Genomic DNA, 23,072 nt, shown 5'->3' with positions numbered 1-23,072 from the left:
TCCTCGATTATTCCTCTGCAGACAATAAATTTCTGAGATATCAACTCCCAGGCAATCCACAATCACAAGCAAAATAAAGTTTCTTCTTTCGGGCAGTTCAACTTCATTCCAATGGAACCGGGCAGTGTTCTTTAGTCCAGCCGGGTCGGCTGACTGGTAGAATTTGGACGTCATGTCCTGCGCCTTCTCTCCCCAAATGACTCATAAATGCAGCCGTCAAAACCACTCACACTTGATCATAGCCTAAGGGCTGAGAAGCATTCAATTTTTTTTTTTTTTGAGATATTCAATACAGCCTGTATTACATTGTTAGAATACCCCCTTTCCTTCTCCAGACATCTTCACTGTAATTCAGAATATCACAACAATAATTGCGCGTCTGCTCGCCTGCTATTTTATACACAGCGGCTGTTTCGTAATGGGCAAAACGGTGCAATACTTGTTAGCACGTTAAAGACTGCATAGTGTATGAGGGTGTGCAGTGCTGGAGTTCAGAAGGCTGTTATTTTTGCATGACCCTCTAGAATATCAGTATGAAAAAATAAAGAATGTATGAACACTTTCCATTCCCTTCCTGGGCAAAAACAGGACATGAAAATGTAGTTTAAGCTTCTACTGTAAAGTAATAGCTGTCACACTTGGATTCCCTGAATGGAAATAAATCACCCCTTTTGCAAATAAGTTGAGTCTTAAAAACAAAGGTGTATTGCAAAACCATTTTATTCTATTTTGAATCTATAATACCATATAACATTTACAAACAGAAATACTAATATTATGGATAAGAACTTTATGGTTAACATTATTTATTATGTGTAATATAAACAGTCAAGAGCGTGCCACACTGAGGTATATTTGGTACATATCCGTGACTCGACGACTGCATAATGTAGGTGTTTGCAATATCTGTATTTAAATACATTATACAACAATGACAGAACAATTTCTTCATTGTAAGGAGTTATGCAAGATGGTATTCTTGGCTGTCACCATTACAGAAACATGTTTTTGGGTAAAATGAAGAACAATTGTCCCACACAGTCATTCTGCATTGTTAGTAATGATCTATTCAGGGACACCAAGATATTTAGTGAGAAAGGGGCAAGAGTGTGAAAAACTATGTCAAAAAAGCCCGAACACAAATCATTATATATTCCTAAACAAAATGGGGCACCACAGCACTCCTGACACTGCTTGAACATTAAAACCTTTCCCAATTTTTAACGAGGAGATGGTTAGCTATGAATTCAGAAACTGCACAATAATAATAATAATAGTAATAATAATAATAGTAATAATAATAATAATAATAATAATAATTTTTAATTGGGCTTTTATTTGTGTGATTGAGCTTTCTGATCTCTGCAGTGCTGAACTACAGGAATCTGACAGACAGGCTCTGTAAGTATGAATTAAATGATGCTTGTATTCATGAAACTATAATATACATCCATGCAAAAAAATCATACAAGTCCTTCCCAGGATTTACATTTTAATAACTCAGAAATCAGGGATCAGAAAACAAGATCATTTTGACAAAGGGATCTAAAAGTCCAATTGCATCTCAGGGTCTTATATACTCTCCGCTTCCACTAGTCTGAGTCATCTTGTGATGGAGGCACAGTGCTACTGTTCCTAGTGAAGTGTCTGGATACTGTGTGCTTTTACAACTGGGAGTGGAAAATAACATCTCTCTTATTGAGCGCAGTGAGTCGACTGCTTCCCTCTGTGAACTCGGAGGTGTGACACCAGATTTCCTGCCCGAGTGAATCTCTTCCCACAGTGATCACAGCTATACGGCTTCTCTCCTGTGTGAATTCGCTGGTGGGCTTTAAGGTGGGATAACTGATTGAAACTCTTCTCACAATCAGAGCAGCTATAAGGTTTCTCTCCGGTGTGAATTCGTTGGTGTCTTTTCAGGTCAGTAGACAGAGTGAATCTCTTCCCACAGTAATCACAGCTATACGGTTTCTCTCCTGTGTGAATTCGCTGGTGGGATTTAAGGCGGGATACTTGTTTGAAACACTTCTCACACTCGGTGCAGCGATACTGTTTCTCTCCTGTGTGAGATCGCTGGTGTATTTTGAGCTCTGCTGCTGTATTGAAATCCTTTGCGCAGTCAGTGCAGCGATACAGCTTCCCTCCTGTGTGCATTCGCTGATGCAATGTCAGGTTTCCTAACTGAGTGAAACTCTTCTCACCTCCAGTAGAGTGATACAGCTTCTTTCCATAGTGAATTTGCTGCTGCGTTTTAAGATGGTGTAACTTCTCCCCTGTGTGAAATCGACGGTGTCTTTTCAGCTCTGTAGAAGTATTGAATCTCTTTCCACATTCAGTGCAGCAGTACGGTCTTTCTCCTGTATGAATGCACTGGTGTCTTTTCAGCTCTGTTGATGTACTGAGACTCTTCCCACACACATTACAGAGATGCAGTTTCTGTCCCATGTGAATTTGCTGCAATCTTTCAAAGTGGTCAGAACACCCCTCTTCTATGGGGTCAGATTCAATTTCAAGGACCTCCTCTTTAATGATGACCGGTTCAATTCCAGGGATCTCTTCATTAATGTGGACAGGATCTAATGCAGGTTTCTCCTCCTCCGCTTCAATAGATGTCAGCTCTGTAGCCTGCTCTGGACTCCTGCACCATTCCTGGTCAAAGAGCTCCTCTTGAATGGGAACTGATTCTGCCTTTGACCCTTCCTCAGCATGAGGGAGAGCATTTCTCTCTGCAGGACCTGTGTCAGAGAGAAGAGTGAAACACTGTAAAATCTACATCATAAATTGTGTTCATTCTAGATTGCACATCCAGTAACCTGTCATTATAATGTGAGGAGTGCTGAATTGGCCTCTCAGATGCTGAGCTGTCACTCTTGAACAAACTATTTCGACAGGGGACTGTGGAGGCTGTGTGGTGCAGTGGTTAAAGAAAAGGACAAAAGGTTCAAATCCCAGCTCAATCACTGAATTCCTGTGTGATCCTGAGCAAGTCACAACCTCCTTGTGCTCCGTCTTTCAGGTGAGATGTAATTGTAAGTGACTCTGCAGCTGATGCATAGTTCACACACCCTAATCTCTGCAAGTCGCCTTGGATAAAGGCGTCTGCTAAATAAACAAATAATGAATAAAACATTGTGGGCCACCACTGCACTTGTGAGACGTCTTGATCATTACATTCTTTGAATACATTTAAAGAGCTGATAGATTGAAATATGATGTCCTTACCTTTCAGTGCTCTTCTCCACCCCGCTGTGCTTGTGTGGTCTCTGTGTTCAGAGTCATCACCTTGCATCAGCAGGTCCTGCTCGGAATAGCTTCCATCCTCCTGGATTAAAACCTGGGAGAGTTAATGGTAGCAATTTGTGATAATTAGGAAAGAAGAAAGATCTTTGGATGGGATAAGGATTGGACATCTACTCTGAATGTTCATTTACTTAAATTAGAGAAACATATCAATGGTTTATGTGAGAAGTGTACCAATTCAGACATTGCTGTGCATTATGTCTCTTCGTTTTCGGTTTTTGATGACAATGTCCCTTTAAGTTTGTTTTGAGCCGACTCCCTCACCCCCATAACTTCACTAAAACTCATTCCATTTCACTGCTAACTGTTTTTTTTAATCAAACTGAAACCAAAAAGCGAACTAAGTTAAATTCCTTTAATCCACATTTTGAAATACTAGTGCCTCGTTGCAAAAATTATTTCATCTGTTATATAAGTGTTCTCTTAATTATTTTTTTTTATGAAACTCTAATTATCATTCAAGTTCGCGGGAAAAAAGAAAAAACACAACAAAAGCGATGTTATTTCACAATCAACACTTTTACAAGAGTTTAATTAAAAAACAATGTCGCCTCAAAACACTTAAAAGGGACATTACGTCATCAAAAATAAAAAACGAAAACGAAGAGCCCTAATCATGTGATAGATTTGAAGAACAAAGAAAGAAAAGGAAGAGGAAGTTGGGATAAATGACCCAAGCGCTAGTAGCTTGTTAGGAAAAGGGAAAACGAGGAAGAGAGGCGAGAAACAGAAAAGATCATAATTCATTAGGTAAATCGGAAAAAAAGAAGCATTTTATAGGTGACAAATTAAGAAGTTACAGAGAAATTTTTTTAAAAAAGGCAAGACTAATGACAACAGACAGAGGGCGCTAATCATCTAAAGATACAGATTGAAAGCGCACAAAATATATATATAAAACTTATAAAACCTGAGAGTTTTTCAGTGCGGTGTGGACTGCAGGCACCGAATCCCTGACTGGCTGAACTGGAAGAGTGGAGAAATCCCGCGCCGGCAGCCCCTGAGCAATAATACTGTCGCTCCCGTGGTATTGTGTTTCAGTGTTTGTGAAAGATTGTGTGAAGTTCTTATCGCCAGTGTTCGTGTATTCTCCGTCCCGCATTGCTTTCAACTCGCTCTCCGCTATTTCTAATCGCAATCTCACGCTTTCAAATTCTTGGTCTCTTTCGTCCAGTCTGAGATTGAAAACTGTACATTTACTGTCCACGAACTTTGCTAACGCAGACATGACGCTCAGCACAGCCGCTTTCACTGCAGGCTCGATAGCAGAGGCGAGTTCTTCCTCAAGGAGAGACGCGGAGGATGCGCAGATATCCATCTCTTCTTTCGTTTCAGAGACGCGTATCATAAACACGCTGAGTTCGTTTATACTCTGGTGAAGTGAAGACGTCTCAGCTGTAAAAGTTATATCAGCAATCGTCTAAGTTTAACACTCGCCTTTGTTGATCACACTAAGCACAGCATGTGAACGAGTTCAGCTCTCAAACTGCGGTAGCCATGTTTCTCCACCCAGACACAGAGACTGTGTACTTCCGTGTACAGACTCCTGTAACATTGTAGCAGCCTGTCTGTTACAGCGCTGGCGCCGCCTACCGAATACCTCCCACAGGTACCTCATCATTATATAGGGTTGTGTTTTAATGAAACTCGCACGAAATGCAATAATTTCTCATTAAAACGAACTCGGATTAGGGACTAGTTTCCAGACAAAATGTATTTACCTTCAGTAATACTGTATGTGTTTTTCTTCCTAAATTTACAATTCAATATTAAATTGAAAAAAAAAAATTAAGAAAATAGCACCGTGTAACAATTTTTTTTTTTTTTGGTTCCTGGGTAGTAAGTGTTATTTCCTAATTGCTTATGCCTCAAAAGTACAGAAAATGGCTATTATTCCCTACAAACTTTGCTTTTGTGACCAGGACAGTGATATTTTGAAATTTACCTATTTCCAATGAGAAAACGGGCGAATTTGTGTCTTTTCATTCACATAAAGTCAGAAAAAACAACATATGAATCCAAATTAACATGTATTTATACTAAAGTAATACAAAAATGACTACAAAAGATTTAGAAGTAAGTAGTTTTTCGAGATTTACGATTATACTGTAAATCACTTTCACGAATCAGCCCCCAAATGTAGTCTCCCATCATGTTCTCGTTATACTGTCCTTGGTAGCGGCATTCAAAGTCCAGTATATCCTGGTGGAAGCGTTCGCCTTGCTCCTCTGAGTACGTTCCATGTTCTCCTTGAATTTATCAAGATGAGCATCAAGGATATGGACTTTGAGGGACATCCTACAGCCCATTGTGCCGTAGTTCTTCACCAGAGTCTCAACCAGCTCCACATAGTTTTCAGCCTTGTGATTGCCCAGGAAGCCCCGAACCACTGCGACAAAGCTGTTCCAAGCCGCTTTCTCCTTAATAGTGAGCTTCTTGGGGAATTCATTGCACTCCAGGATCTTCTTGGTCCGACGAAGACACCGGCTTTGACCTTTGCCTCAGACAGCTTAGGGAAGAAGTCTTGAAGGTACTTGAAGGCTGCCGACTCCTTATCTGGAGCTCTGACAAATTGTTTCATAAGGCCCAATTTGATGTGCAGTGCTGACATCAGCACCTTCCGGGGGTCCCAGCCGTACTCATCATACTTCAAGGCGTCCAGCAAGATCTTGATGCTGTTGTAAGCCTCTTTGAGGTGCACCGAGTGAGCCAGGGGAAGAGACGGGTACTTGTTACCATTATGGAGCAGCACGGCTTTGATGCTCCTGGATGAGCTGTCAATGAAGGACAGTATAATGAGAACATGATGGGAGACTACATTTGGGGGCTGATTCGTGAAAGTGATTTACAGTATAATCGTAAATCTCGAAAAACTACTCACTTCTAAATCTTTTGTAGTCATTTTTGTATTCCTTTAGTATAAATACATGTTAATTTGGATTCATATGTTGTTTTTTCTGACTTTGTGTGAACGAAAAGACACAAATTCGCCCGTTTTCTCATTGGAAATAGGTAAATTTCAAAATATCACTGTCCTGGTCACAAAAGCAAAGTTTGTGGGGAATAATAGCCATTTTCTGTACTTTTGAGGCATAAACAATTAGGAAATAACACTTACTACCCAGGAACAAAAATTGTGTTACATAGTGTAGTTAGCGTTTACCTTTTTTTAAATGTTGTTTTACTTTATTTGCAACACCTTTTTTTATCGCCATGTACAATTTTTTAATCACATACAGTAGAATGTAGAGAAGTTTCGACAGCATTGCTATATTGAAAATATTATTTTAATTGTTGTCGTGGCCGAGTGGTTAAGGCGATGGACTAGAAATCCATTGGGGTCTCCCCGCGCAGGTTCGAATCCTGCCGACAACGTGCCTATTTTTAAATGTTTTATTTAATTTAATTTTATGTACTGCGATTAATCTTAAAATTGAAACGAATTGGGCTATACATTGTTAATAATTATTTTACGACCTGTAATGGAAAACAAAACGGTTACAATGAAAGTATCGTTTGCTGTTCAATAAGCAACACAACAAATACAATCTCACAGAAGTTGTGTTGAGAGCTTCAGAGGGCAGTGCTGCATGTTTCGATTCTACACATACGCACAGCTGTGTAATTCATTCAGTGAATTACACGCCTTCAGAATCCTATCGATATTGAGTTTAAACATCTCCTCCTCGTTAGTATAGTGGTCAGTATCCCCGCCTGTCACGCGGGAGACCGGGGTTCAATTCCCCGACGGGGAGAAACGTTTTTGTTTTATTATTTTTCTAATCAATATTTATAACATAAGAACTTTACAAGAATGTCTAGTAAAATGTTACCAGTATTCAAAAATATACCTAAAGCTAAACATTACAGAACGAGCCCTTTTCAGTATTGTCGTAAGAGAAGACAATACTTAACACTGCGGGCGCTGTTACCTTAAACAAACGAACATGGAGGAAGCTGAGACACTGTCTTCCTGTGTCGGCCATCTTGGCTTAAATCGCTGTATAATTTAGTGCAACTTGACTCTCTATTGAAGATACTGTATTAAAACAGTGATCATATATCTTGTAAAAAAAAAAAAAATATATGTCTTTTAAACCAGCGAACTAAGGATGTGCGTGTTTTTCCACTACAGTCCTCCGCTGTACCAACTGAGCTATCGAATGAAGAGACATTATAAATAGAAAAAATGTACTTTGCTGTGAGAAATAAGATACATAATTGCTTAAAATAAGAATAACATAAGAAAGTTTACAAACGAGAGGAGGCCATTCAGCCCATCTTGCTCGTTTGGTTGTTAGTAACTTATTGATCCCAGAATTTCATCAAGCAGCTTCTTGAAGGAACCCAGGGTGTCAGCTTCAATATCATTACTGGGGAGTTGGTTCCAGACCCTGACAATTCTCTGTGTAAAAACCGTGCCTCCTATTTTCTGTTCAGAATGCCCCTTTATCTAATCTCCATTTGTGACCCCTGGTCCTTGTTTCTTTTTTCAGGTCGAAAAAAAAATCCCCTGGGTCGACATTGTCAATGCATTTTTCTGAGAGCTTCAGAGGACAGTGTTGCATATTTAGATAATACACACATACGAACAGCTGTGTAATTCATTCAGAGAACTACACACCTTCAGAAGTTTTATTATTTTTCTAATCAATATTTATAACATACAACATTTAAAAGAATATCTAGTAAAATGTTATAACAGTAGCCTATTCAAAAATATACCTACAGCTAAATAAAAGAGATCGAGCCATTTTCAGTAATGTTGTAAAGAGAAGACAATACTCAACACTGGGGGCGCTGTTACGTTGACAGCCAAACGAACATGGAGGAAGCTAAGAAACTGTCTCCCTGTGTCAGCCATCTGTCTTAAATTGCTATATAATGTAATGGAATTTTACTCTCTATCAAAGATGTGGTGTTAAACACAGTGCTTTGCTTCGAGCCAGATTTGAACCAACGACATCCATATTTTGTCTGGATAGTTTTCTGTTTTACCAACTGAGCTATCGAAGATAATTCTATCACAGCGCGCCGCCAGACTGCGTGTCTCAATTGCGCATTTATCACAGCGTGTTGTACTTATTAGAGACACACGAGGGCGCACTTGACAGTTTCAATGGAGAGATTCTGAAGGCGTGTAATTCACTGAATGAATTACAGCTGTGCGTATGTGTGTGGAATCTAAATATGCAGTACTGCCCCCTGAAGCTCTCAGAAAAAGGTATTGACAATGTTGACCCAGGGTTTTTTTTTCGACCTGAAAAAAGAAACAAGGATCAGGGGTCACAGATGGAGATTAGATAAAGGAGTATTCAGAACATAAAATAGGAGGCACCTTTTTACACAAAGAATTGTGAGGGTCTAGAACCAACTCCCCAGTAATGTTGCTGAAGCTGACACCCTGGGATCTTTGATGAGATTCTCGGATCAATAAGCTACTAACAACCAAAGGAGCAAGATTGGCTGAATGGGGGCTCCTCTCGTTTGTAAACTTTCTTATGTTATTCTTATAGCTTCCTCCATGTTCGTTTGCTTGTCAAGGTAACAGCGCCCCCAGTGTTAAGTATTGTCTTCTCTTACGACAATACTAAAAAGGGCTCGTTCTGTAATGTTTAGTTTTAGGTATATTTTTGAATACTGGTAACATTTTACTAGACATTCTTGTAAATGTCGTATGTTATAAATATTGATTAGAAAAATAAAGAAACAAAAACGTTTCTCCCCGTCGGGGAATTGAACCCCGGTCTCCCGCGTGACAGGCGGGGATACTGACCACTATACTAACGAGGAGGAGATGCCTAAATGCACTATCGATAGGATTCTGAGGGCTGAGGGATTACAGAGCTGTGCGTATGTGTAGAATCGAAACATGCAGCACTGCCCTCTGAAGCTCTCAAAACAACTTCTGTGAGATTGTATGTGTTGTGTTGCTTATTGAACAACAAACGATACTTTCATTGAAACCGTTTAGCTTTCAATTACCGACCGTAACATCATTATTAACAATGTATATACAAATTATTTCCAATTCATTAACATTTTTGTAAAATAAAAACAAAAAAAAAAATGTACGTCGGCAGGAAAAGCTATTCAATATAACGGTGCTGTCCAAGCTTCTGTCATCGAGACTAAACCACATACATACTACTGTGCTGTGTGATTTAAACAGAGAAAATAAATATCTGCACTGTACGTATTAGTACGGAACCAGATAACGAGAGAGGAGTGGTAAACTGAAAGGTGAAAAAAACACCATTACAGAAAGAAAAAAAAGAATCTTGTCAGAAGTGGGATTCGAACCCACGCCTCCAGAGGAGACTGCGACCTGAACGCAGCGCCTTAGACCGCTCGGCCATCCTGACTTCCGTACAACAAAGATAAATAAGTTTTGTCGTGAAACTAGGTCCTTTGATCAGAGTGTGTTTTTATTGTATTGTGCTAATTTCATTAATAACACAGCCCTATAGGTTTATAAGGTACCTGTGGGAGGTATTCGGTAGGTGGCGCCAGCGCTGTAACAGACAGGCTGCTACAATGTTACAGCGTCTGTAATAATAACACGGAAGTACACAGTCCCTGTGTCTGGGTGGAGAAACACAATTAAAACAACAAGGAAAAAAACGTGATGCACAGACCTGGAAAAACAAGATAAGAATTCCGCATTACAACTGGAAAATGAAACTTAAGGAAGAAGTGAAGAAGGAAACCCCGAGGAAGTGTAGCAGTGGAGGATGAAGCTGAGACAAATGTATTGAGTTCCAGTGGAGTCCTTGGTCGTGTTGTTTTAGCGCAGATTTCCGCAGTTCTGCACAGAATAACGGAGAGGGCTGCTGCGTGACGTCACTCAACTACACCTATAGACATCCGTGCAGATTCTGCACAGCCCTGCGCAGCTTTGAAAAGTTACTGCGGTAAGATTGGCTGTGAACCAAAGAGACGATGCAGAGTGACCTGCTAATCGAAATGCAAATAACGACGAAAACTACTCATGCCCCCTTGTTAGAAAAGGCGAACGTCGTCTTATCATTATACAATGAAGCCGTGAACAGCCTTGTCAACGCTATGCTAAATAAATAAATAATTTAAACAAACATAATGCATTAAATCAGTGATGTATAATTTTACAATAATGTTAGTGTTAATCAATTACATCAAACTGACTCTCTAGGTTGTTGAAGCGGACAGTTGTTGAAGCTGACACCCTGGGATCCTTCAAGAAGCTGCTTGATGAGATTCTGGGATCAATCAGCTACTAACAACCAAACAAGCAAGATGAGCTGAATGTCCTCCTCTCCTTTGGAAACTTTCTTATGTTATTCTTATTTTAAGCAATTATGTATCTTATTTCTAACAGCAAAGTACAAATACATTTTCCATTTATAATATCTCTTCATTGAAACAGTTAAGTGCGCCCCCATGTGTCTGTAATGAGAAGTACAACACGATGTGATGAATGCGCTACTGAGACACGCAGTCTGGCCGCCCTTTTTAACAGCCCTTTCTTCGATAGCTCAGTTTTAGAGCGGAGGACTGTAGTGGAAAAACACGCACATCCTTAGTTCGCCGATTCAAAAGCCATAATTTTTTTTACCAAATATATGATCACTGTTTTAATACAGTATCTTTAATAGAGAGTAAAGTTGCACTAAATTATACAGCGATTTAAGCCAAGATGGCCGACACAGGGATACAGTTTCTTAGCTTCCTCCATGTTCGTTTGCTTGTCAAGGTAACAGCGCCCCCAGTGTTAAGTATTGTCTTCTCTTACGACAATACTAAAAAGGGCTCGTTCTGTAATGTTTAGTTTTAGGTATATTTTTGAATACTGGTAACATTTTACTAGACATTCTTGTAAATGTCGTATGTTATAAATATTGATTAGAAAAATAAAGAAACAAAAACGTTTCTCCCCGTCGGGGAATTGAACCCCGGTCTCCCGCGTGACAGGCGGGGATACTGACCACTATACTAACGAGGAGGAGATGTTTAAATTCACTATCGATAGGATTCTGAAGGCGTGTAATTCACTCAATGAATTACACAGCTGTGCGTATGTGTAGAATCTAAACATGCAGCACTGCCCTCTGAAGCTCTCAAAACAACTTCTGTGAGATTGTATTTGTTGTATTGCTTATTGAACAACAAACGATACTTTCATTGTAACCGTTTTGTTTTCCATTACAGGTGGTAACATCATTATTAACAATGTATATGTATATATCAATACATTTTGTCTGGAAACTAGCCCATTTAATCCGAGATCATTTTAATGAGAATTGATTGTATTTAGTGTGAATTTCATCAATAACACAGCCCTATATGTTTATATGGTACCTGTGGGAGGTATTCGGTAGGCGGCGCCAGCGCTGTAACAGACAGGCTGCTACAATGTTACAGCGTCTGTAAATAATAACACGGAAGTACGCAGTCCCTGTGTCTGGGTGGAGAAACATGGCTACCGTAGTTTAAGAGCTGAACTCGTTCACATGCTGTGCTTAGTGTGATCAACAACGGCGAGTGTTCAACTCAGACGATTGCTGTTATAACTTTTACAGTTGAGACGTCTTCACTTCACCAGAGTATAAACGAATTCAGCGTGTTTATGAGACCCGTCTCTGAAATGAAAGAAGAGATGGATATCTGCGCATCCTCCGCGTCTCTCCTTGAGGAAGAACTCGCCTCTGCTATCGAGCCTGCAGTGAAAGCGGCTGTGCTGAGCGTCATGTCTGCGTTAGCAAAGTTCGTGGACAGTAAATGTGCAGTTTTCAATCTCAGACTGGACGAAAGAGACCAAGAATTTGAAAGCGTGAGATTGCGATTGGAAATAGCGGAGAGCGAGTTGAAAGCAATGCGAGACGGAGAATACACGAACACTGGCGATAAGAACTTCACCCAATCTCTCACAAACACTGACACACAATACCACGGGAGCGACAGTATTATTGCTCACGGTCTGCCGGCGCGGGATTTCTCCACTCTTCCAGTTCAGCCAGTCAGGGATCCGGTGCCTGCAGTCCACACCGCACTGAAAAACTCCCGGGTTTTAATACAGGAGGATGGAAGCTATTCCGAGCAGGACCTGCTGATGCGAGGTGATGACTCTGAACAGAGAGACCACACAAGCACAGCGGGGTGGAGAAGAGCACTGAAAGGTAAGGAGATCATATTTCAATCTATCAGTTCTCACTGTTCTGTGCACACAGCGTTAACAAGGAGGGAGGGAAAGAGTAAACAAATAGGCTATTGCCCCTTAATTGCTAATATCTTGGTATCTTTGAGTAGCTTATTTTCTCCTCTTTCAATGTATTTGAAGAATGTAACAATCAAGCCTTCTCACAAGTGCAGTTGTGGCCCACAATGTTATATTGCCAGTTTCCCCCACTCAGGCAACTTGCCTCCTCTTAAAATATATACAAAATATTTAAATTACAAATCCGTCCCAGTGGTGCAGTGGTACCCCAATGAGGAATGATTGGGTGTCACGATTGGTCTTCATTTTAGAACCAAAATAGTTTGTGCAAGAGTGGCAGCTCAGGATCTGAGGGGCCAATTCAACACTCCTCACATTATAATGACAGGTTACTGCATGTGCAATCTAGAATGAACCCAGTTTATTATGTAGATTTTACAGTGTTTCACTCTTCTCTCTGATACAGGTCCTGCAGAGAGAAATGCTCTCCCTCATGCTGAGGAAGGGTCAAAGGCAGAATCAGTTCCCATTCAAGAGGAGCTCTTTGACCAGGAATGGTGCAGGAGTCCAGAGCAGGCTACAGAGCTGACATCTATTGAAGGGGAGGAGGAGAAACCTAAACTAGATCCTGTCCACATTAATGAAGAGATCCCTGGAATTGAACCAGTCATCATTAAAGAGGAGGTTCTTGAACTTGAATCTGACCGCATTGAAGAGGGGGGTTCTAACCACTTTGAAAGACAGCAGCAAATTCACACAGGAGAGAAACTGCATCTCTATACTGTGTGTGGGAAGAGTCTCAGTACATCAACAGATCTGAAAAGACACCGTCGCTTTCACACAGGAGAGAAGTTACACCATCTTAAAACACACCAGCAAATTCACTATGGAAAGAAGCTGTATCACTGTAGTGGAGGTGAAAAGAGTTTCACTCAGTTAGGAACCCTGACATTGCATCAGCGAATGCACACAGGAGGGAAGCTGTATCGCTGCACTTACTGTGCAAAGGATTTTAATACAGCAGAAGAGCTCAAAATACACCATAGATCTCATACAGGAGGGAAACCATATCGCTGCACTGAGTGTGAGAAGGGTTTCAAACAAGTATCCCACCTTAAAGCCCACCAGCGAATTCACACGGGAGAGAAACCTTATAGCTGCACAGAGTGTGAGAAGAGTTTCAAACAAATATCCCACCTCAAATCCCACCAGCGAATTCACACAGGAGAGAAGCCGTATAGCTGTGATTACTGTGGGAAGAGATTCAATCGGGCAGGAAATCTGGTGTCACACCTTCGAGTTCACAGAGGGAAGCAGTCGGCTCACTGTGCCCAATAAGAGAGATTTTATTTTCCACTCGCAGTTGAAAAAGCACAGAGTTTTCACACGTACTTCATGACTTGTGTCCTTCTAGTATATATTTCTCCTGTTGAACTGTAACTTAATTGAGACCATAGGCACCTAACTGATAGAGCACAGGGTAGGCAAACGATATATTTTGCCCCTCGACTGTTTATGTTCAGTGTAAACATACTATTATTCTATGTTTTGTTTTTGTTTTGCCTATAAACGGTTTAAAATGTAAAAAAATGGAAAGTCATTCATAAGACGCCATAAATCCAACATTAAAAATAAATAAATCAATGAAACAGCCCCTACACAAATAGTGGTTTGACCTGTAGTCCGCTCTGCACTATTTACTCCAGCTAACGTTAACAGTGGTGTGACTGCAGCAGAAGATGCTGGGCAGTTTAAATAGGAAAATAAATGATTAATTAAATATAGGCTAGGTAATTGTGAGTTTAGTTTGTTTTTCATTAAAAACTTTTTTTTTATTAAAATTAATTTTCAGCTTTCATATTGAAGCTTGTTGTGTACTACTCATTCAAGCAAACCAAGTAGGAATTTGCTTAAAACTTTTTTCAAGTCAAATAAGCGTGTTTGTGTTTAAATAATGACAATAGTTTATTCTTACTTTAAAGGCACGCGCCTGAATCGTAAGGTAATTAAACTGTTTGCTTATACTCTCCCCACCGTTCTGCGCACTGTCAGCAATGGTTAAAGATATAAATAATGTACCCGATCCGAAGCCTGAGTATTATTAAAGTAAAAAATAAAAATATTTTAAAACAAAATATTTTATTTTTTACATTTGGTTATTAGTTAAACATAGAAAATTGTCAAACTCTGTATTTACGATATCTGATTGAGTGAAGCAGAGGTTGTATATGATTTTTGAGGCCGAGGTTTCATAAAATTAACCCTTTAAAAACTATGTTTGTTAACTAGCCTCATGTGAGATTTATCAGATTGATCTATCTGGTAAAATGACAAGGCGTAAGTGAAGTAATTTCTGAATTTTCTACAGTCAAATTAAAAATTGCTTTTAAAAGTGGTCCAAAATGGCTGAGAATGCATCAGAGATCATATACAATGGGGAGGGGAGTGGAGATACAGCTGTATTTTGTTTTACTATATTTTTGTAAATAAGTTAACATTTTTTAGTTTCCGCATTGTTTTTCTTTATATTAATATAATAAAAGTCAAAGAGAAATTTGGTGTAATTTTGTGTTTTTGAGTGTGTGAGTTAAGTGTACCGTACCCACAGTTTATGTCCATTTGCTTCAAATCGTCAGAAATTTGGGTATAAACTTTCTCATTTCTGACACACAACTCCAGATCTTCCTGAACACTTCTATCTGCCCACAGAGAAACGAGAGCCTGCACTTCCTCAGCGTCCCAAGGCTGTACTTTTACCTCATCACACTCACTGCCCACCATGTTGTTTGTCTTTGTGGAGTGTACTGACTGATGCAGTGTAATGATGAAAATCCTTAACCCCGCCCCTGGCACGACTCGGCTCGCAGCCGGATTCAGATGTCTTGTGAGGCCGGAGTTTCATGGTCTGGTTCTCGCTCAGCTCGACAAATAGTCAGTGGAGAAGCACCCGTACCGTACCGAGCCCTCACGGGTCGGATAGCCAGTGGAGAAGGGGTAGAAGACCCTGAGATGTAATTGGACTTTTTGATCCTTTTGTCAAAATATACTTGTCTTCTGATCCTTGATTGTCTGAGTTATTAAAATGTAAATCCTGGGAAGGACTTGTATGATTTTTTGCAGGGATGTATATTTTAATTTCATGAATACAAGTTTCATTTAATTTATACTTACAGAGCCTGTCTGTCAGATTCCTGTTGTTCAACACTGCAGAGATTAGAAAGCTCAATCACACACAAATAAAAGCCCAATTCAAACCTATTGTAATTTTTTATTATTATTATTATTGTCATTGTGGTGTTCCATAATTAATTGCTAATCATCCCCTTGTTAAAAATTGGCAAAGGTTTTATTGTTCAAGCAATCTCACGAGTGCTGTGGTGCCCCATTTTGTTTTGGAATGTATAATGACTTGCAGTAGTGTATTTATGACCTAGTTTGTCACACTCATGCCCCTTGCTCACTAAATATCTTGTTATCTCTGAATAGATCATTACTAGCAGTGGGACAGTTGTTCTTCATTTTACCCCAAAACATGTTTCTGTAATGATGACAGCCAAGAATACCATCTTGCAGAACTCCTTATAATGAAGCAATTGTTGTCTGCCAGCACTGTATAATGTATTTAAATACAGATATTGCAAACACCTACATTATGTAGTCGTCGATTCACTGTTATGTACGAAATAGACCTCAGGATCTTCAAATTACACTAAATATTGTCAAAGCTGAAAATTCTTAATCATAACATTTGTATTTCTGTTTCAAAATGTTGCAACATATACATATAGATTCTAAATAGAAGAAAATGGTTCTACAATACACCTTTGTTTTTTAAAACTTATTTAATTTACTTTTAAAAGACTACACTCAATCTTGGGTCTAGAAAACTGTCCAAGCAGGTAATTGTGTTTTACGTTTATTTTCCTTGTTTATTTTTTGGTAAGTATAATTGTATTTTCAAAGGGGGCTTTGTTCTTTAAAGTTAAGGGTACATATGTTTATTATGTATTTTCTCTTGCCATAAATAAGTATGGCTTGTCTATTGTTGAGCGTTTTTCTGTTACAATTTTAAACACAGACTGTTTCATTCAAATGGAAGTATGTCTTAAAACTGGGGATTAGCAATGTTTTCCTGAATTACTATATTTATTGAATAGGCGCCAACAACAATCAATGACTGCTTAACAGAATGCGCACAGAATTCAAATATTCCAATCAATCATTGAGAATCTAGAATACAGTCAGCACTCGTATATCCAACCCTATAAAATTGTGACTGCAGTCATGGTTAAAGGAGTGTGATGCATATCTGATTATTTCATTTTGGCCCGTTCCAACCCTTGTCTGTTTTTCAGGAAAGGCAGAGATACAATGTCAAAAATACACAGCTGAAAGGACTGTGTTTTAAAATAAGTTGGCTACAGTTGGCTATTGGTACAGTACTACATTTTCAACAGAAGTATTGTAATTCATAATGATATGATTCTGCAAATATCATGCCAAAATGGATGACCGTGGACTGTAATAAGGTACAGACTTTTAGATCCTATACATATTGTAGCAGTATGTACAATTCCCCATTAAAGACCTAAGAGCAAAATGAAATCAAAATTTTACCCATGCACAGAACTGCAAAAAAATTAAAAAGCAATGCAATTTTGCAAAAGATTAAAAAACAGTTTCCAGAATTAAAACAATATCCAAAGTCAGTATTCAAATTTGCAGAATATAGTGCTCAATAAGGCCCTAATGTCACAGTTCACTTGCAAATGAAGATGCACAAAAGCAACTAAAGATCACAGATTTTTTTTAAAAAAAACACATCACAGTATCTAAAACTGTTAATAATTAACGTTTACATTACCGTAGCTTGTCTCATTCACTTTGTTTTTTCAGCATTTTTTGGTCATGTGAAATTGGAGGAAGTGCTGTGAACTGTACAATAAAGAGAGACTGATTTGGCATACGAGAAAAAAAGCAGACTGTCATGGTTAAACAAGTACATTTTAACATTGAAAAATGGGTTTTGTATCAGAAAACTGGTCAGAAATCGCGTGTGATGGGTAAGTGCATTAATTTGGGACAGATCTGAGTGCTGACTGTATAACCAATGAAGAACATAAAGCTGCCCTAAGTGTCTTGTATCCTATCAGTGCAGCTCAGTTCCTGTGTATGGTCTCTGGTATTAGCTGTTTGTTTCACATTGTACAGTTTTTCATACTGTGTAGAAGAGTTTGAAGATGGCACGAACCAAGCAGACCGCTCGTAAGTCCACCGGTGGAAAGGCTCCCAGGAAGCAGCTCGCTACCAAGGCTGCCCGAAAGAGCGCTCCCGCTACCGGCGGCGTGAAGAAACCTCACCGCTACAGGCCTGGGACTGTGGCTCTGAGGGAGATCCGCCGCTATCAGAAATCCACCGAACTGCTGATCTGCAAGCTGCCCTTCCAGCGGCTTGTCAGAGAAATCGCTCAGGATTTCAAGACCGACCTGTGCTTCCAGAGCTCCGCTGTGATGGCACTGCAAGAAGCTAGCGAGGCTTACCTGGTCAGGCTCTTTGAGGACACCAACCTGTGTGCCATTCACGCCAAGAGAGTCACCATGATAATATTGACACGATACCTAAATAGGAATCAGATGCGGGCAGGTCATTTAGATTACTTTCACTTCCTTCCATCTCCACGCTGAAAACATTTTCAAAACAGGACATAAAATAAAAATGTATATAATAAAAATAACAGTAGAAAAATAAATAAGGGGGATCTCAGGTCCCCCTGGTCTATTTTACATAGATTGAAATTTAATATATAGCTTTGCAGGATGATCGTGTAACTGGGCAGTAGTAATTGTTGTGACTGGGCTAACAGTGTAAATGTGTCAGGGGATCTAATTGTGTAGGGGGTAGGGTGTTTAGCGTGTGTGAAGAGGTTGCATTGTGTGTGAGAGAGACAGTTTTGCAGCATGTTTTGGGGCGGGAAGACGTTAACGATTTGGGCCCTGACGCAACGGGGAGACTCAAGGATATATAGGGGTACATGGGGGCTGCCCATGTTGCTGGAGGAATAGGAGGGTATTAGATAAAAAATCCGGGCTCGTCTGCAGTCATGTTTTTTCATCTCTTCTCACCGACACAGCGCAGGATCTGTAACGACAGTCACAAAATGTACAAACAACTGGAACATTTAGGGTATATTTAAATCTCTCTCTCATGCCATCCTTTCATCAATTTTCTAGCAATTAACATCATATTATGATCCGAGAGCCCAGTCACCAAATACTATGACTTTGTGACATGTTCTGGTTTGTTATTAAATATCAGATGTATGTGAGTTTTAGACGTTTTTGTAATTCTAGTCTGTCCTTTTATCATTTGACACATAGGTCCTATCTACTGACTATTTCTTAAAATCACAAATTTCCACTTGATGATTATGTATTTGTTTATTATATAATTAGCCTCAGGTGTTGGTTTTCAATCATGATAATTGTCAATAATTAGCAACGAATGGGTTTCATAAGAAATATGTTGATTGCCCAAATACTTTTGTTAAAGTATGAAATTTGTTTTTGCATCTTATTTTTCATTGTATGCATGTTATGCAATGATTTGTTTTATTTTACAATTAAATCTCGACTATAATAGATCTATTTTAATAGAAAAAAAATGAAATTATAGAAATCACCTTTTTGTGTTTTTTTACATTTTCTTTAACTGGCCAAATATTTTGTCTGCAACTGTATATATTTTTGTGATTGACTTTTGTGATCTCTGCAGTGTTGAACGGCAGGAATCTGACAGACAGGCTCTGTAAGTATGAATTAAATGAAGCTTGTATTCATGAAACTATAATATACATCCATGCAAAAAATCAGACAAGTCCTTCCCAGGATTTACATTTTCATAACTTAGACAATCAGAGAGAAGACAAGATCAGTTTGACAAAGGGATCAAGAAGTCCAATTACATCTCAGGGTCTTCTACCCCTTCTCCACTGGCTATCCGACCCGTGAGGGCTCGGTACGGTACGGGTGCTTCTCTGCTGGCTATCCGACCCGTGAGGGCTCGGTACGGTACGGGTGCTTCTCCGCTAGCTATCCGACCCGTGAGGGCTCGGTACGGTACGGGTGCTTCTCCGCTGGCTATCCAACCCTTGAGGGCTCGATACGGTACGGGTGCTTCTCCGCTGGCTATCCAACCCTTGAGGGCTCGATACGGTACGGGTGCTTCTCCGCTGGCTATCCGACCCGTGAGGGCCCGGTCATGTGCTTCCCAGGATTTACATTTTAATAACTCAGACAATCAGGGATCAGAAGACAAGATTAGTTTGAAAAAGGGATCAAAAAGTCCAATTGCATCTCAGGGTCTTATATACTCTCCGCTTCCACTAGACTGAGTCATCTTGTGATGGAGGTACAGTGCTACTGTTCCTAGTGAAGTGTCTGGATACTGTGTGCTTTTACAACTGGGAGTGGAAAATAAAATCTCTCTTATTGAGTGCAGTGAGTCGACTGCTCCCCTGTGTGAACTCGAAGGTGTGACATCAGATTTCCTGTCCGAGTGAATCTCTTCCCACAGTGATCACAGCTATACGGCTTCTCTCCTGTGTGAATTCGCTTATGTACTGTCAGTGCTCCTGAGAGGGTGAATCTCTTCCCACAGTGATCACAGCTATACGGCTTCTCTCCTGTGTGAATTCGCTGGTGGGATTTAAGGTGGGACATCTGATTGAAACTCTTCTCACACTCAGTGCAGCTATAAGGTTTCTCTCCTGTGTGAATTCTCTGGTGTCTTCTAAGGACTGCAGACAGAATGAAACTCTTCCCACAGTCATCACAATGATAACGTTTCTCTCCTGTGTGAATTCGCTGGTGGGCTTTAAGCTGCGATGCTTGTTTGAAACTCTTCTCACACTCAGTGCAGCGATATGGTTTCTCTCCTGTGTGAATTCGCTGGTGTCTTTTCAGGTCTGTAGACAGAGTGAATCTCTTCCCACAGTGATCACAGCTATACGGTTTCTCTCCTGTGTGAATTCGCTGGTGGGCTTTTAGCTGTGATGCTTGTTTGAAACTCTTCCCACAAACAGTACAGAGATGCAGTTTCTGTCCCATGTGAATTTGCTGCAGTTTTTCAAAGTGGTCAGCACCCCCCTCTTCAATGGGGTCAGATTCAAGTTCAAGAACCTCCTCTTTAATGATGACCGGTTCAATTCCAGGGATCTCTTCATTAATGTGGACAGGATCTAGTGCATGTGGCTCATTCTCCCCTTCAATAGATGTCAGCTCTGTAGTCTGCTCTGGACTCCTGCACCATTCCTGGTCAAAGAGCTCCTCTTGAATGGGAACTGATTCTGCCTTCGACCCTTCCTCAGCATGAGGAGGAGCATTTCTCTCTGCAGGACCTGTGTCAGAGAGAAGAGTGAAACACTGTAAAATCTACATCATAAACTGGGTTCATTCTAGATTGCACATCTAGTAACCTGTCATTATCATGTGTTGAATTGGCCCCTCAAATGCGGAGCTGTCACTCTTGCACAAACTACACCGAGCATCAAAATAAACTTATCACTATTATAACACATTTATTTTCGAAAAAAAATAAGATATATAAATGATGGACATTGACAAAATGTTTTTGGTTTCTTTTTAATCACTCGATCATTCATCCTTGACCATGACACGCTTGAGTGACTATGACTGAAGCATATGCACTTAATCACCTAATTAGTGAGACAGTTGGACACTGGATACGGAGTGATTTCAGCTGTTGAATTGCAAGCTTGAAAAGAAGCAATAACGAAAAAAAAAAAAAAAAAAAAAACAACATGCCACGTCTGTCAAGAGAGCAGCGCCTTCGTGCGATCGGCATGTCAGAGGCTGGACGAGGGCAGCGTGCTGTGGCTCGCCGTCTTGGGTGCTCACAGCCAGCGATTTCAAACCTGGCGAGACGGTATAACCACACACACTCTGTCAATGACCGGCCATGAACTAGGAGACCAAGAGTTACAACACCTGCCCGAGATCCACAGATCATTCCGCAGCATCATCGTGATGTCAGTTGTTAATCAGCACAATAAAAGGTCACTGCACCTGCTCTAAAACAGGGTTTGTCATTTTTCGATCACATCTTGTAAATTTTATCCAAATATTAGTGTTAAGTTTCTTCTGATGCTCAAATATAAGTGATACGATTCTTTTGATGATAAGTATATTTTGGTTGTAAAATAAAGAACAATCGTGACACACAGTCATTCCTCATTGGTAGTAAATTGATAATATTTGGGGTAACACTGCATCAGTGGGACGGATTTGTAATTAAAATATTTTCTATATATTTTAAGTGGAGGCAATTATCTATTGAACATATTTAGTTAGCAAGTTGCCTGACTGGGGGGAACAAAGCAATAAAACATTATGGGCCACCACTGCACTTGTGAGATGGCTTGATCGTTACATTCACTGAATACATTTAAAGAGCTGATAGATTGAAATATGATGTCCTTACCTTTCAGTGCTCTTCTCCACCCCGCTGTGCTTGTGTGACTCTGTTCAGAGTCATCACCTCGCATCAGCAGGTCCTGCTCGGAATAGCTTCCATCCTCCTGGATTAAAACCCGGGAGTTTTTCAGTGCGGTGTTGACTGCAGGCACCGGATCCCTGACTGGCTGAACTGGAAGAGTGGAGAAATCCCGCGCCGGCAGCCCGTGAGCAATAATACTGTCGCTCCCGTGGTATTGTGTGTCAGTGTTTGTGAAAGACTGTGTGAAGTTCTTATCGCCAGTGTTCGTGTATTCTCCGTCTCGCATTGCTTTCAACCCGTTCTCCGCTATTTCCAATCGCAATCTCACGCTTTCGAATTCTTGGTCTCTTTCGTCCAGTCTGAGATTGAAAACTGCACATTTACTGTCCACGAACTTTGCTAATGCAGACATGACGCTCAGCACAGCCGCTTTCACTGCAGGCTCGATAGCAGAGGCGAGTTCTTCCTCAAGGAGAGACGCGGAGGATGCGCAGATATCCATCTCTTCTTTCATTTTAGAGACGCGTCTCATAAACACGCTGCGTTCGTTTACTCTGGTGAAGTGAAGACGTCTCAGCTGTAAAAGTTATATCAGCAATCGTCTGAGTTGAACACTCGCTGTTGTTGATCACACTAAGCACAGCATGTGAACGAGTTCAGCTCTGAACTACGGTAGCCATGTTTCTCCACCCAGACACAGAGACTGTGTACTTCCGTGTACAGACTCCTGTAACATTGTAGCAGCCAGTCTGTTACAGCGCTGGCGCCGCCTACCGAATACCTCCCACAGGTACCATATAAACATATAGGGCTGTGTTATTAATGAAATTCGCAGTAAATACAATAAATTATCGGATTAAACGGGCTAGTTTCCAGACAAAACTTATTGATATATATATATATATATATATATATATATATATATATATATATATATATATATATATATATATATATATACATTGTTAATAATGATGTTATGAAAGGTAATGGAATGGAAAGCTAAACGGTTACAATGAAAGTATCGTTTGTTGTTCAAAAAGCAACACAACACATACAATCTCAC

General features: G+C 40.0%; 4 protein-coding genes and 5 non-coding genes across 9 annotated transcripts; 4 read left to right on the top strand and 5 right to left on the bottom strand.

Annotated features, from left to right (window-relative positions):
- Positions 1–702: 702 nt before the first annotated feature.
- LOC117398864 (zinc finger protein 23-like) lies at positions 703–4,908 on the bottom strand. The gene is made up of 3 exons (XM_033997956.3): positions 4,211–4,908; positions 3,223–3,334; positions 703–2,735 (listed from the first exon to the last, which is right to left on the bottom strand). Exons 1-3 carry the CDS (start codon positions 4,646–4,648, stop codon positions 1,696–1,698), a joined length of 1,590 nt encoding a protein of 529 aa, XP_033853847.3. The 5' UTR covers positions 4,649–4,908; the 3' UTR covers positions 703–1,695.
- Positions 4,909–6,593: 1,685 nt separating this feature from the next.
- trnas-aga (transfer RNA serine (anticodon AGA)) lies at positions 6,594–6,675 on the top strand. Its single transcript has one exon. It is a non-coding gene; the product is annotated as a tRNA-Ser (tRNA).
- A 308-nt stretch (positions 6,676–6,983) lies between these two features.
- trnad-guc (transfer RNA aspartic acid (anticodon GUC)) lies at positions 6,984–7,055 on the top strand. The gene has a single exon. It is a non-coding gene; the product is annotated as a tRNA-Asp (tRNA).
- A 1,966-nt stretch (positions 7,056–9,021) lies between these two features.
- Positions 9,022–9,093, bottom strand: trnad-guc (transfer RNA aspartic acid (anticodon GUC)). The gene has a single exon. It is a non-coding gene; the product is annotated as a tRNA-Asp (tRNA).
- Positions 9,094–9,582: 489 nt separating this feature from the next.
- On the bottom strand, positions 9,583–9,665 carry trnal-cag (transfer RNA leucine (anticodon CAG)). The gene has a single exon. It is a non-coding gene; the product is annotated as a tRNA-Leu (tRNA).
- Positions 9,666–11,209: 1,544 nt separating this feature from the next.
- trnad-guc (transfer RNA aspartic acid (anticodon GUC)) lies at positions 11,210–11,281 on the bottom strand. The gene has a single exon. It is a non-coding gene; the product is annotated as a tRNA-Asp (tRNA).
- A 145-nt stretch (positions 11,282–11,426) lies between these two features.
- Positions 11,427–14,931, top strand: LOC117398876 (zinc finger protein 23-like). The gene is made up of 2 exons (XM_033997971.3): positions 11,427–12,455; positions 12,960–14,931. Exons 1-2 carry the CDS (start codon positions 11,906–11,908, stop codon positions 13,829–13,831), a joined length of 1,422 nt encoding a protein of 473 aa, XP_033853862.3. The 5' UTR covers positions 11,427–11,905; the 3' UTR covers positions 13,832–14,931.
- A 2,778-nt stretch (positions 14,932–17,709) lies between these two features.
- LOC131709659 (histone H3, embryonic-like) lies at positions 17,710–18,177 on the top strand. The gene has a single exon (XM_059012226.1). It carries the CDS (start codon positions 17,734–17,736, stop codon positions 18,175–18,177), a length of 444 nt encoding a protein of 147 aa, XP_058868209.1. The 5' UTR covers positions 17,710–17,733.
- On the bottom strand, positions 18,061–22,760 carry LOC131696524 (zinc finger protein 624-like). The gene is made up of 2 exons (XM_033997968.3): positions 21,992–22,760; positions 18,061–20,888 (listed from the first exon to the last, which is right to left on the bottom strand). Exons 1-2 carry the CDS (start codon positions 22,536–22,538, stop codon positions 19,978–19,980), a joined length of 1,458 nt encoding a protein of 485 aa, XP_033853859.3. The 5' UTR covers positions 22,539–22,760; the 3' UTR covers positions 18,061–19,977.
- Positions 22,761–23,072: the final 312 nt, after the last annotated feature.

The sequence above is a fragment of the Acipenser ruthenus genome, chromosome 44 (assembly GCF_902713425.1).
Source record: "Acipenser ruthenus chromosome 44, fAciRut3.2 maternal haplotype, whole genome shotgun sequence".
Taxonomy (NCBI): domain Eukaryota; kingdom Metazoa; phylum Chordata; class Actinopteri; order Acipenseriformes; family Acipenseridae; genus Acipenser; species Acipenser ruthenus.
This window is presented reverse-complemented; position numbering and strand designations above follow the sequence as displayed.